The sequence below is a fragment of the Phascolarctos cinereus genome, unplaced genomic scaffold (assembly GCF_003287225.1).
Source record: "Phascolarctos cinereus isolate Bilbo 61053 unplaced genomic scaffold, phaCin_HiC Scaffold_4;HRSCAF=312, whole genome shotgun sequence".
Classification (NCBI taxonomy): Eukaryota; Metazoa; Chordata; class Mammalia; order Diprotodontia; family Phascolarctidae; genus Phascolarctos; species Phascolarctos cinereus.
The window spans coordinates 89,543,005-89,557,745 of NW_027555847.1; the positions used below are offsets into that span (position 1 = coordinate 89,543,005).

General features: G+C 45.4%; 1 protein-coding gene across 2 annotated transcripts in view; it reads left to right on the forward strand.

Annotated features, from left to right (window-relative positions):
* VIPR1 (vasoactive intestinal peptide receptor 1) overlaps window positions 1-9,959 on the forward strand; it is an 88,136-nt gene extending 78,177 nt beyond the window's left edge. For both annotated transcript variants that reach the window (XM_020999207.2, XM_020999208.2), the window contains exons 7-13: window positions 178-331; window positions 1,882-1,942; window positions 3,075-3,141; window positions 3,676-3,767; window positions 6,038-6,167; window positions 7,388-7,429; window positions 8,696-9,959. In XM_020999207.2, the coding sequence (XP_020854866.1) occupies window positions 178-331; window positions 1,882-1,942; window positions 3,075-3,141; window positions 3,676-3,767; window positions 6,038-6,167; window positions 7,388-7,429; window positions 8,696-8,887 (738 nt within the window). In that variant the 3' untranslated portion in view covers window positions 8,888-9,959. The remainder of the gene's footprint in view (window positions 1-177; window positions 332-1,881; window positions 1,943-3,074; window positions 3,142-3,675; window positions 3,768-6,037; window positions 6,168-7,387; window positions 7,430-8,695) is intronic.
* The last annotated feature ends 4,782 nt before the right edge of the window (window positions 9,960-14,741 follow it).

Here is a 14,741-nt window from a genome sequence, read left to right on the forward strand (position 1 = left end):
TCTCCCCCTCCTCTCCTTATCTCTCCCTCCCTGTCTGTCTCCCCATACCTCTCTCTCCCTCCCCTTCCCTGTCTCTTTTTCTCTGTCCCTCCATCCCCCACTTCTTTCCCTGCCCTGCCCCCTGCCTCATGCCACTCATCCCCTAGTCCTTTAATGACCTTGTCCCATGTCTTGCAGGTAGGTTGCAAAGCCACCATGGTATTCTTCCAATACTGCGTCATGGCCAACTTCTTCTGGCTGCTGGTAGAAGGCCTCTACCTTCACACCCTGCTGGCCATCTCCTTCTTCTCTGAACGGAAATACTTCTGGTGGTACATCCTCATTGGCTGGGGTATGTAAGAACTTGGGTGGGATGGGAGGGAGTGCTATGAGATGGGGTCCTCCCTCACAAAATCCAGGGCACTGGGTTTGAGGTGCGGGGAAGGAAAGCAACCTCCCATGGTTCCAGAGATTGGGAATGCTGAGGGATGATATCACCAGGTAAGAATTGGCCTACCAGGGATCCTATTCCCCTGCCATCTACACCAAAGGTATCAAAGACCTCTGTCTTTGAGATCACTGATATCAAGTTCAAATTTTCCCTGGACTTGAGAAAGTGTATTTCTCCTCAAGAGATAATCCTTGTAATGAATTAAACAAAATAGTATTTGTAAAATGCTTAGCACAGTGCCTAGCACATAGTAGGATCTTAATTGTTTATTCCCTTCCCTTCTTCCTCCCTCAAATCTGTCTTATAGTCAAAAAAGTGGCCATGTTCATGTCACTGTTTGCAGAACCTGTCATTGTTTGCTGAGACTGGTTAGCTTGATACCTAATTTGCTGCTAATCCTAATTGGATCCTGCCTGTTCCAGGGGTGTGTGGTCGTCAAATGGGAAGGGAGTGCCTTCAGTCAACCTTACCTGTCACCCCATTGAACAAACTCTTGGACACAGCTCACTCTAGGTGCATCTCCTGAGCTTGAGTCCGCCTCATTTCTGTACATGGAGAAGCCTTTGGGTGACCTGGAGAGCCCCTCCCCTAAAATGGGGGGACAAGGATGGGAGCCTCATGCCTCCTTCCACTTCCACTTTGCTCTGACACTCACTTTCTTGCTCTGTCGTCGTGTCTCCTTCCTCTCACACTGTCTTTGTCTGTCTATTGTCTGTCTCTGTCTCACCTCTTCTCTGCCTCTCTAGACTTTATATGTCTCTTCTCTCTCTCTCTCTCTCTCTCTCTCTCTCTCTCTCTCTCTCTCTCTCTCTCTCTCTCTCTCTCTCTCTCTCTCTCTCCCTTTCTTTCTCTCCCTCTCTGCCTCTCTCTATCGTCTCCCCCTCCCTCCCTATCTCCCCTTAGCTCTGTCTATACCTCTTCCACTCTTTCCTCCATTTCCCCCAGGGCTTGGCCTCAGGGACCTGTTCCAGGTTGAGGCCAAGGGTCCTAACCAGACTAAGGAGAAGACTGAAGCTCTGATAGAAGAGTATCCAGGGGGGATAATCAGTCATCAGAATACTCACCTGCAAAGCACTGATGACTGTTGGTGTCTGTCTGGCCCAAGTTGGGCCCTAGGGACATTCTCCTACTCCTCCCTAAATTAGGCTACTTCCTAGTGGGGTGGGTGACAAGGGGCTGGTCTTGGATTCAGGGAATAAATTAACTCCCAGTGTTTGTCTCTGCCTCTCATTTCTCTCTTTGCTCTCTCCTCTCATCTCTCTTCTTTCCTCTCTCTGTGTCTCTTTTCTCCTCTTCCTCTTTCTTCTATCTCTGTCTCTGTCTTTCTGTCTCTCTGTCTCTCTGTCTGTGTGTGTGTGTGTGTGTCCCTCTCTCTTTCTTTCTCTCTGCTCTCTCTCTCTCTCTCTCTCTCCTCCCTCCCTTCCTCCCCTTACCCTCTCTCTCATCCACAGGGGTCCCTGGCTTGTTCATCACTTCATGGGCACTCACCAGACTCCATTTTTACAACATTGGGTGAGCACACATCTTACTCATCTGTGGATTCCCTTCTTCCCTTCCCTAAAAGGAGCTCTTTTCCATCCAACTCAGAAAATGGATTTCCTTCACTTTCTTTGGCCTGGGTCTTTTGCTTAGTATGGGATATCCCTTGATCAGTGGAATCACCTGGCCTGCCCCTACCTGGGTCTCCAGAACCTCTAGCTCCCTGTTTAACAGGACCTGAGTCCCTGAACTAGTCTGGAAAGAATTCTGTCATACTGGAGGCATTGTGGTGTAGTGGGAGAAGTCCCAGAACTAGGGATCCCAAGGCTGCCACTGAATCCCTCTGTGACCTTGGGCTCCTTCCTTCCCTTTCTTTTCTGGGGCTCAGTCTCCTTTCCTTTAAAATAAGGCCAGACTTTTAAATTCCCTGACAGCTCTAAAGGGCTAACGATTCTATCTATGGGGTCCCTCCTGAATAGCTCTAACTATAAGAGATAACATGGGTTAGTGGAAAGAACCCTTTGCTTGGAGTCAGAAGTCTTGGGTTCAAATCCCAGATCTGATAACATTCGCCACCTGACCTTAAGAAAATTGATTCTTCATTCTGAGCCTCAGTTTCCTCATTTGTAAAATGAGGATGCTAATCCTACTTCTCTGCCTAAGTCATATAATTGTTGTGAGTAAAGAACTGTAAACATAAAAGCACTACAGAAGTCAGAGCTATGGATATTTATATGTTATGCCTAGATGGCTGCTAGGCATTTCTTCTGTGGTTCTAAGAAGCAAATAGACCTGAGGAAGGTCTATTATCAGTCACTAATACTTCATTGTAAATGAATATATCAGAGATTTTGAGAGCAGGGCCTTGGGGAAAGAAGAATTTTGAGGAGGGATAGGTAACAATTTTCCCCTCCTAGACCAATGAGATAGGTGGTGCAAGTTTTAACCCTATTTTTCAGATGGAGAAGCTGAGGCCCCCAAACCAAAAAAAAATTTGCCCATGATCATATAATACCTCGATGGCTCCCACCACTGGGGGAGGGGAGATGAGCCCTGGGAACCACTTGGAGCTAGGAAAAGCCACTTTTATGAAGGGAGGGTCATGGGATGCTTTAACTTCCCTCAAGTCTCCAGCCTTCTCTGAGTCCCCTTTCCTAATTTGCAGTTGCTGGCACACCATTCAGTCTCCATACTGGTGGATCATTAAGGCACCCATTTTGGCCTCTATATTGGTAAGGTCCCAGCCCTTTCTAGAAGCTGAGAGCCCCTCCTGATCCCTAAGGGGACAGAACTAGGCAGATTCTCTGCACCTGGGGTTCCTGGGGATTAATAACCAAAAATAATGTCACTTACAACAACATACCACATTTCCATAGCTCTTGGAGGTTTGCAGAATGATTTCCTCACAACTACCTTGTGAGATAGGCAGTGCATGGGGAAGTGTCCACATTTCACAGGTGAGAAAAGTAATTTACCCTGGATCACACAGCTAGTAAGTGATAGAACCTGTGTGTTCAGATTCCCAAGTCCAGGGTTCTTTTCTACTGTACCAGTCTATTATCTATATAACATCAGTCCTCAGTGGATCAAGACTTTATCATTCCCCCACTGAGAAATGGCAAAGAAGGGCTCTCTCTTAGGCCAAGGTATCCCTTTGGACTCAAATTAAATGGAAGAGCACCCAGGTATATGGGGCCCCCCAGGCAAAAAGGGGTACCTAACCACACCATTCCCCTTCATCCACTTGGCCAACCCCGGCCCTACAGGTGAACTTCATTTTCTTCATCCTCATCATCCGAATTCTGGTTCAGAAGCTACACCCCCCAGACATGGGGAGAAATGAGACCAGCCAATATAGGTGAGTATGGTGACACCTCTCCCCTCCCCACCCACATCTGGAGTTGTCCACAGTACTGATTACCAAGCTCCTCGACTTCCTCTTCCACAGAGGGAGGAATATATAGTCTCATTCCCAGGGCATCTCCCCAGAAGGGAATGGATGAACATCTGAGCAGAAGGAGTTTATTAGTCATTTCTGTGAGAACAAGAGTTTGAACCAAGTAGTCTCTTGAAGTCTTCTTTGCAGGAATCTGGGATGCTGAATTCTATTTTGACTCTAGGGTTTTGTTCTATGATTCCAAGATTCTACTCTAGTATTCTGTTCTATGATTTTAGAATTCTGGGATTCCTTCCTATGATTTTCAGATTTTGAGTCTGTGATTCAGTTTTGTAAGTCTAGGGTCCTATTCTTATTCTGGTATTTCCCATTCTATGAAATATGTTCAAACACATTTTACTCCAAATATGTCTAATTAAAACAAGACCAACCTGGTTTAGGGGCAAGAGAAATGGTCATCTCCTATTTGGAACTGTGACCCTGGTGAAACTGGGTGGCATAATGATCGTGTGCACCCAAGTTATACCTCCTGCCTACTCATAATTCCATTATTCCATGGAGCCTGTCAGCCACCTCTAGAAATAGCTAACCAATTAATACAGTCTCAAACAGTCCTACATATGTGGGATGGGAAATGATGTTCTCTCAGAATGAGGAAATCTAGAGAGAGGGAGGGTAGATGGAAGAGGTCTAGAGATCCCTGAACAAGGAACCAGTGTATTTTTCCCTATATCAAGCATTTAGGATAACGAATGCTGCCCTCTGCCCACCACTGGTAGGGAAGGAATGTAGTTGTATTCATGAGGGAAACTTCATCACCTAAGGCAGGGCAGAACAGTAAGAGAAGACCTAGGCTTGAGTCCTGACTCCTCCATTCCCACGACTGGCCTGGGTGCAAATTTGACTGAGTCTTTGGGCTGTAGTAAAGGATGATAATAATAATAATAATAACTAACATTTATGTAGCATTTATTGTGTTCCCAGGTACTATGTTAAGCGCTTTACAAATACTATTTCATTTGATCCTCACAATAACCCTGAGAGGTAGATGCCATTATTATCCCAATTCACAGTTGAGGAAACTGAAGCAATCAAAGGAAAAGTGGCTTGCCCAGAGCTAATAAGTGCCTGAGGCTGGATTTGAACTCAAGTTTTCCTGACTCCAGGCCCAGTGCTCTATCCACTGTGTTACCCAGCTGTCTGTAATAGATATCCCAAGTTGGAAAGGTTAGTCAGGGTCAGTTGTGGATGATGGAGCCCTTATATGAGTGGATAGGCCCTTGTCACATTAGCTCTGTCCTTGCTGAGGTGACCTGTGAGTGTAGGTCTAGAGAGTGATACTGAGAGACAAGGGGAGAGATGTGGGTTGGCAGGGGCAGACAGAGTCTGGGATCACAGAATTTTGAACTGGAAGAGGCCATAGAGATCTTCGAGCCCAACCCATTCATTTTATCGAGCAAGAAACAGCCCCAGAAAATAGAGATTTGCCTGAGGTCACAAAGACAATAAGAGGTAGAGCTGTAATAATGCATCAAGCTGGGAAATATTAGCAACTGAAATGTCTGCTGCTGAAAAGGATCTCAGAAAGTGTCTGATCCAACCTCTTTCTGAGTAGGAGTCTACTATGACAGCCTCAATAAGTAATCATCCAGCCTCTTGGTGGAAGATCTACAATGATGGGGAATCCACTACCTACTAAGGCATCCAGTTCAACTTTGGGACATTTTTAGTTGTTAGGAAGTTTCTCTTTACATGGAACCAAAATGTGTTTCTCTGCAACTTTATCCCTTCTTCCCCTTGCCCTCTCCCCTCATTGCTTCTAGTTTGTTTGTTTGTTTCCCTCTGGCAGCAAGGAGAATAAATCTAATCCTTCTTTCCAAAGGTAGCCCTTCTAATATTTGGACAGCACTCGGTCTTTTGGCCAGGGCTCAGTCTACAAGAAAAGTAACTTGTCTTTGATAACCCAACTAACCTTTCTACCTATACCTTTACCCTTAGCCATGGGGGAAGTAGTATGGCAAAGTTTATGGAATCAAAAGGGCTGGATTATTTAAAATGAGGGAGTTAGGGTGGGCAATCTTTATGGAGCCCTCCTAGTTTTAAATCCTAAAATCCTATGACTTTATTCTGAAGACAATAGGAAATCATGGAAAGTTCTCAAGCAATGAAGATACCTAATCAGACACACATATGTACACCAGCAGACCCTTTCATTGTACCTCTGTACCTAGGAGACTGGCCAAATCAACACTGCTGCTGATCCCGCTTTTTGGCGTGCACTATATCATGTTTGCCTTCTTCCCAGACAACTTTAAGAAAGAATTGAAGATGGTGTTTGAGCTTATTTGGGGCTCTTTCCAGGTACAAAACTGGGTCCAAGGTTGGGGGCTCACTCTGGGGCCAAGGTCAGGGATTTGTCCAGGGTTGAGGAGGTGGTTGAGTGGGAAAGGACACTGCTGATGATTTCAATGGATGTGGGTTCAAGGCCAGAGTTTAATTCAGTGTTACTGTTATAGCCTGAATAATTAATTCAAGCTTGTAATTTGGAAAGGGTTATAACTGGCCCTCTGCTCCAGCCTTTTGCCCAAGGAAATATGTACTGGGGAAGGGGGAAGAGGGAGAGGGATGGGAAGGAGTGAAGGTGACTTTTCTACCTTCTTTCTACCTGGGGAAGGTGGCTTTAACAGGAAATTGACCCTAAAACAAAGGAAGAAGTCAGGTGTAGCTGCACCTGGATAACCAGACCCTACATCCATGGGTCAGAGGGCTTGAACTGGGCTCACCAAGGCACAGATAGAGAACTGAAGAGGATGGAGGGAAATGGAGAGATAGGGACTGAAAAGAGATGGAGGAAGTTCAGGGCTGGTGAAAAGCAAGAGGATTTAGGAATATGGGGTCAATAGAAGGAGATGAGGAGTTGAAGAGAAAAGCAAAATGGAAAGGCATGAAGGAAGAGAGGTGTGGAGGAAGATGGAGCAAAGGAAGGAAGCAGAGAATGGAGGGGAATAAAAGTTAATCGGTAATGAGGTCGAAGGAAGGAAGGAAGGAGATCAATTTGAAATCAAAGGACTAGAAGGAAAAACTGCTTCAGGGATGGAGAAATGAGAGCCGGAGTGAAGTAAGGAGATTGAAAGGGATGGGGAAGGTAGGAATAGAAAATGGGAGTGGTAAAAAGGAATGGGAGGTAGAACAAATTAAATAATATTTCTACAACACAACATAGCACCTGGCATGTAATAAGAACTTAATAAATGCTTATTCCTTTCCCCTTCCCTTCCCTTTCTTTCTGATGATTAGGAGTCCAATGGACTGGGTAGCTTTTGGAAAAAGATATTTCATCTCAACTCCCTCCTTCTTTCCCCTAGTCTCTAAATCCCAACCTTCCTCATCTTCTATACCCCTGATTCCTAGTTTCCCAGCCCTTTAACTGGTTCAAATGATTCCCCCATGCTCCTTAGACTATCTCAGGTCCCAGACTGGCCTGTGCATGCCCCCTTCCTCACCAACCTTTGGGCTAAGGGTGAGCTCTGTGACTTCCTGGACCCAATCTAGTTCTCAAGGCCTGTCTCCTTTCTCCCCAGGGCTTTGTGGTGGCTGTCCTGTACTGCTTCCTCAACGGGGAGGTAAGATGACAGAGTGATCCTGTGACATGGGAATAAATATGGGCAGCCTTTACTGTAGCCTGCGGCAGGGTCCAGAAAGGCTAGCCTGGAGTGAAATCTGGGTAAAATTGAATAAGAGCACGTAAAGTGAAGCTGTGTAAAACAAGTAGGTTGTAAGGTGAATATATAAATCGAGTATATGTAAAGTGGGTTTCCCCACTAAGTTCATGACTTTTTCTGAAACACATCATTATTTTTCATGGGTCTTCAGTAAGTTGGAACTCCAAACAATTCACCTTTCAGTGTTTCTGCCTCTCTTCTCCCCTCATTCATTTAATTCATTCAAACATCTCTGCCTCTTTGCTTAGTAATTAGTGGTCTGCAAAAAAAAAAAATGATTCAACAAACATTTATTAGGTACCTAGTATAGGCAGAGTCTCATATTAAGCACATTAATCTGTAATGAGGTCAAAGGAAGGAAGGAGATCAATGAGAAAGCAAAAAGACTAGAAGGAAAAACTACTTCAGAGAAAGCAAAAAGACTAGAAGGAAAAACTACTTCAGGGACGGAGAAATGAGAGCTGGAGGGAAGTAAGGAGATTGAGAGGGATGGGAAAGGTAGGATTGGGGAAAGAAGGAATAGTCCCCAGATATTCAAGTCCCTGACCTCAGGGAGCTTACAGCTCAATAGAACGAATAAATGGCACTAAGGGGTCCCCATGTGTAAAGTGGACTTTTCCTTGAAAGAGTAACTTCTTATGAGAACTCATTTTTTCCCCTGAAGGCTGGATCCTTCTTCACCAACAGTCTCAACTAAACTTTGTTTCTCTCCAATGCTGAGCAGAGTATACACAATAGGTTCTTGTTGAATGAAGGAATGAATAAACCCAAAGGTTTAAATAATCTGCAAACCAAGTGACTAGTCCCAGATAATTGAGTAGGTTGATGTAAGGTCATGGAAACAAGATTGGTCAAAGGTTAGGAAAAGCCACATATTTCTAAAGACAGCAGGCTTTGAATGACATCCTGTGCCCCATATTGCCTGTTAGTGGCTCCCTACTCCCCTTAGGCCAAAATTCTATTTGACTTAAAGTTCTACTCTGCTCTCTTAACCACAATTAGTCCTAGCCTCCATAGAAATGGAGAAGAGGACATCCAGGAATGCTCCACTGAGGCCACCCTGGCTCTTGGTTACCCCTATCAGTGTCTGAGCATTTTTCCTCATGATGTCTGTGTCTAAAGGACTCTTTCTTTCTCTTCCCCCTGTCAACCTTTCCACCTCACTAGGTCCAGGCAGAATTCAAACGTAAATGGAGGCGGTGGCGCCTGGAACGATTCTTGGGCCCGGACCTCAAGTACCACCACCCATCAGTGGCTAGCAATGGCTCCAACTTCAGCACACAGATCTCCATGCTGACACGGACCAGCCCCAAGGACCGACGCTCCTCCAGTTTCCAGGCTGACTTTTCGCTAGTCTGACCAGGGCACCTCTCACCCCAGGGTCCCCAACCCTCCCCTATATATCAGAGTATTGGTCACAGAAAGGGGCAGTCAAAAAGGCACTCAAGATGAGAAGACTGTAAGCTAGAGGAAAGCCTGCCTCAGACAGGATGCCTCTTAGATTCTTCTTCTCTGTTAGAATTCTTTGATTGGCTTCCAGAGGCATAACTAGCCCACAGTCTGGAAGCTCAAACATTCTTGGAGTTCCCCAGGCTTAACTAAGTTCTATCCCATGAGCTGTCCCCTATCTTGGTCCTCAGACCCAGGCGCTGCCGTAGCTCAAGTGACATGGGGCCAGGGGAGAGGGATAAGTGGGAAGGGCTCAGGTTTCTGGGAAGCTCACAAATTCCTCTCCAGCCTTGGCAAATCCACGTGGCCCCCTGGAGGAAACTGCTGGACAGGTAGAGAGAAACCCTCCATCTCTCTCTGCAGGGAACCACATCCTTTTCTTTTTTTGCCAGTCACAGATGGTGAAAGCAAACTGCCCTTTGGCAAAAAGATCCTGGGCAAAGGCAGAAGTTTGCAAAGTGGCATATGTATCTGTACACATATATGTGGGAAGAAGATTTCTAGTATGCATGGCAGAGCAAGGAGGAGAAGAAGTCAGTCCGTCTCCATTATGTGACTGAGGAAGTAGGAAAAGGGCAGAAGGCTGAGACCCATACCTCCCAACAGATTCTAGGAGGAGAACCTGTACACTCTCTCCTGGGCTCCTTGGGCTTCCTGCTGCTCAGACAAGAGGGAAGGATTGTGGAGAATGGGGAATAGGAAGCACGTTTGGAGATGTCACATTCAGTGTGGGGTAGGGGAAAGAGTCCTGGATTCAAAGTTGGGAGACCAGAGTTTGAAACCCAGCTCTGTTACTTACTAGAGGTGTAGCTCCAAGCCAGTCCCCTCCCTTTTCTGGGACTCAGTTTCTTCATCTGTAAATGGGTTAATAACACATGTCACCTACCTCACAGAGCTATTGTTAAGAATCAAGTGAAATGATGTACGTGCAACCCTTTGTAGCCAAAAAGTAATATGGAAATATAAGCTATGGTTATTATTATCCACACTTACTATAAACCTCTTTCTTGCAGGGCCCCTTGCAGGGACAGGATAGATAGAAGGGTTATAAGACTTTCCTGTAGGATTTGATGGGATATGAACTCTAGGAAGACACCTCTGAGAAGAAATACCTTCCCCTACTGGGCTGTCACAATGTCAAAAGTTCCATCATGAGAGCTTTGTAGCATGCAACACCTTCTCTCAATTCCCACTCTGCCCAGGACAGCTCAGCTATCTTGCCCTCAGCACCTGAGAGGGATGAGAATGATCATAGCCTTTCCTCTTGGATAGGAGAGCCTCTGGTAGCCTAGGACACTGAGTCCCTGAAGGGTGTAGGAAAGTCATGGCCCATCAAAGACAAACTGAGATATCTATTCCCCTCCTCCATGGGATATGTCAGATGCATCATATCTACCCCCAGCCTCACCCCTTGGCCTCCCTGGGTCTAACATGGAAGGGCTCCTTCTCCAGAATTGGACTACAGACCCAATGGACTAGGAAACTAGATTTGAATTCTAGTTCAACACTGCCACTTACTCCTTAGGCAACCTTGGGCAGATCCCTTCCGCTCACAGGACTCTGGTGGGGTCAGATGAAATAATGTATAGAAAGCACCTTGCAAACCACAACATGTACACAAATGCAAGAGAGGATTATCTGGTTATCCTTATCATTCCCCAAACCCTCTGCATGGCATGGGTAGCCAAGAGCAGGTGCGTGGAGGAGTCAGTCACTCAGTCAGCAAACATTTATTAAGCTCCTACTATGTGCCAGGCACTCTGCTAAGCTCTGAGGACAGAAAGAAAGGCAAAAGACTTATGCCCTCAGGGAGCTCGCAATTTAACAGGGTAAGGTAACATGTAAACAACTATGTACAAACAAGATATATTCAGGATAAATAGAAAGTAATCAACAGAAGTCAGTTCATGGTTCCAGGCAGTCAAAAACAGCCCAGACATGGAAGGGTATACTGATCAGGAAAATGAATTTAGTCCTAACCACATATCACCATCATCTGCTGCTTGCTCCAGCATTCAGGGCCTGGACCTCCAGCCCCTGCTCCAATACCCCCAAGGACCACCCCCTCTCCTGCCTGTGTCATGGCCAGTGGGAGGGACAAATCAGGGCTCGTGACTTCCTGGGGAGGAGAGAAGAAAAGCTAACACGGGGATGAAGGGCAAGGAAGGAGATGACTGTCAGGACTTGACACCTTGGCCCAGGTAAGTTTCAGAACCATGTCATCAACTGAACCAGACCAAGGAGAGTAAAGACAATCAAAACCACAAAGAATCTTTCATCCAGAAGTCATCCAAATAACTTGGGGATGTGTTTGCTTATGTTACCAATGTGGTTAGCCATTTTCTCAAGGCAATATTTGTAATGGCAAGACCGCTGGATTTTTAGAAAACCACAGTTCAAGGCTCAGATTATCTACATCCAACCTCTGACTGGAAAGGTTCCTTCCCCTAGCTCAGGCTCAGTTTTCTCTATAAAATGAGGGGGGCTTGACTAATGATATTTAAGAAGCCTCCTGACTTCAAATCCCAGACCCCTTCCTAAACACACACCCTCCAGGATGAGAAAGGACAAATATCCTCTTGGATTAAGGCAAAGTACCAGAGCTCTCTCAGAGCATCCCAGTTGCTGCGCTGAAGAAGTGTTAGCATTTCAAAGAGCTCCTCCCTTCCTTGGAGGAAGGGTGTGAAATGTCACATCAAAGAGACAAGTAATTAAGCAAGATATTTTAGGTGCTAACTTTAAAAAGAGACAAAATTTGCTTCCAAGATTAACTACTTATAAATAAAGGTCTGACCTTGAGAATCTGTAACTAGGGACTAATCAATAAGCATTTATTAAGCATCTACTATGTGCTATTTTCCTATGCTATGTGCTGGAGACACAGACAATGAAGCAGTCCCTCCCTTCCAGGAGCTAGCTTGCATCTACTGGGAAAAACAAACGTGGACATATTTAGGAATGTTCAAAAGAGAAGGTGGTGATAGGGAGAGGAATAACTAGTAACTGAGGGAGGAGACAGGAAAGGTTTCACATAAAATGCAGACTTGAGGCTGGAAGTTTGAGAGATGGGCATGCAGAAAGAAAGAAAGAAGAATAAGGTGGGATGTGAAGGATCTTAGCTGAAAGTACAAACTGAGCCCAGGCTCCAAACAGGATCTGTAGGAGTCAAGGATATGAGTGATCAGACAGGAACAAGGAGCACGTACTGGGGTGCCAGCCGCTCTGGAAACGAGGGATCGGGCACAGAAAATGCAGGCCAAAAGCTCCGCTCTCATGGAGCTCGCAGTCCAAATGAGGGTATGACACAAGCACAGACAGCTAAAACACAGTATAGAGAAGTGCAGACAAGGCTCTCCAATGCAGAAAGTCATTACCAATTGAGGGGATGAGGGAAGGCTTCCTGGAAAGATGGGTGGTGTTTGAATTGGGTTGTTAAGGGTAGGGGAAAAAAACTCAAAAAAAAAAAAAGGTGAAGAAAGACAGGGAGGACATTCCAGGCATAGAGAAGAATGTGCAAAGTCTTGTAAATAGGAAAATGCAGAGTGTGCATCAGAGACCATTACACAAGTCTGGCTAGAGCATCAAGCGCTGGAGGGGAAGTGATAGGAGATAAAGCTGGAAAGGCAGGCTGGCCCTAGGCAGAAGAGTCTGAACTCTTCAAGAAACCACCGGAGACTTTTGAGATAAGGAGTGACATGGGTAGATATATCTATAAGGAAGAGTAGTTTATGAGAAACCAAGTTAACTATCAATTCAGCACCATGGCTAGAGCAGGGCTCATTTGGTATACCATCAGAGAGGAGATCTGGATTCAGTGGAGTTAGGGGACAAAGGGGAGTGGGAATGTACAGATTTCAGCTCACCATAAGAAATAACTTGATAATAGAGCTATCCAACCAAGGAAAGAGTTAACTCTGGGGATTATGTGTTTCCTGACACTGGAGGTATTTGAGCCCTAGCAGAATGATCACATGACAACATTGGCAGATGTTGTAGAGGGAATCCCAGAACACTCAAAGAACAATAAAGGAAGCTTGTGATCCAGAGGAACAGTGATAGATTCTGGCAGTGGGTGGGGTAATCTGAGCCAGGTCCCTTCCAGCTGTGAGCTCGTAAGGCCATGAGGCATCACAGTGGCTACAGCACTGGACCTGGAGTCAGGAAAACCTGAGTTCAAATCCAAGATAAAATTAGTTAATATTTGTAAAGTACTTTGCCAAACTTAAACTGCTATTTAAATGCTAGTTTTTATTATTATTTCTTCTTGGATGCTGATATTCTTCTTTCCCACCTGGATCACTAGACTGAAAGGAACAGCTGAAGAACCTGATGCCTCCCCAAAGACTACTGGAAGGATAGCTCAGGACGACTTGTCCCAGGCCCAAACCACATAAACCAACCATTCCCTGGGGTATTAAACAGAAGGAGCCAGAAATGTCCAATGAATCCCCATGATTTTATTGAGTATTGCTCTATGCTGGGGTGAGAGAAGAGAGAAGGATGAGGAGTAAACTAAAGTCTTGCCCTCAGGGAAGTCAATCAGTCAACAAACATTTATGAAGCACTTACTATATGCCAAACTAGGTCCTTCCCATTCTGCTAACCCCTGGTGGAGACACAGAGAAGAGCAAAAAACAGTCCCTGGCCCTCAAAGAGCTGGCATTCTAATGGAGGAGACAACGTGTAAACAATGAGGCATATACAAGATCTTTACAGAGTAGATGAGTAGTCATTCCAAAGGGGAGACATTAACAGCTTAAGGAACTGATAAAGGCCAAGGCAGAAAAAAAGGAACCAGAGAAGTCCAGCTACGGTGGACAGAACAAAGGCACAAAGGTGGCAGAGGAAGCATCATGTGTGAGGAATTGCAAGTCCTTGTGGAGTCAGTCAGTCACAAGGGAAATAAAGTATAAGGAGACTGGAAAGGTGGGAAGGCAGAAGATTTAGAGCTAGGATGAAAGAGCAGAGAACAGAGAATATCAGAGCTGGGAGGGACCTCAGAACAGAGAAGTTCAGAGCTGGGAGGGACTTAAGAACAGAGAACATAGAAAATGTCAGAGCTGGGAGGGACTATGGACAGAGCATGTCAGAGCTTAAACAACTTTAGAAATCATCAAATACAACTCCTTTATTCTATAGATAAGGAGGTCCAGAAAAGGAAAGAGATTTGCTCAGGGTCATACAGCTAGTAAGTAGCGGAGCCAAGATTAGAACCAACATCCTCTGAGTGTATCTGTATCTGCCCTTTCCACTACATGGAACTGCAAGCAGAAAAGTGGCTGCCCCCTTGCCCAGCATTGGCCTGCCTCCTCCGGTGACTTCTGTCTCTGAGGAGTGAGACAGGCAGACACAGATAACCAGGTCAAGGAGATGAGGGATGAATTCTCCTTCTATAGAAAATAATGACTCTACAGAGGAGGGGAGGGAGGAAAGAGGGATGCATGGTCCTTGGGAATAACATGCATTTGTAGGGAATAACATGCATTTGTAGGAAGAGCAACAAAATGATTATAAAATGCCCTCATTTCCCCAAAGAACTAAGCCCTGAGGCAGGGTTGGCTGGCTACAGGCTGCATAGCATGATGTGGGATCCAACTTGGGCAAAACGTCTTCTCCCTAGCCGCTAACTGCAATTTCTCCATCAGCACTTAGAACCATAGGATATAGAGCAAGAAGAACTTAGAGGTCATCCAGTCCAACAGCCTCATTTTGTAAACGAGGAAACTGAAGGCAAAGAGATTTTAAGGGACTTGCCAAAGGACAC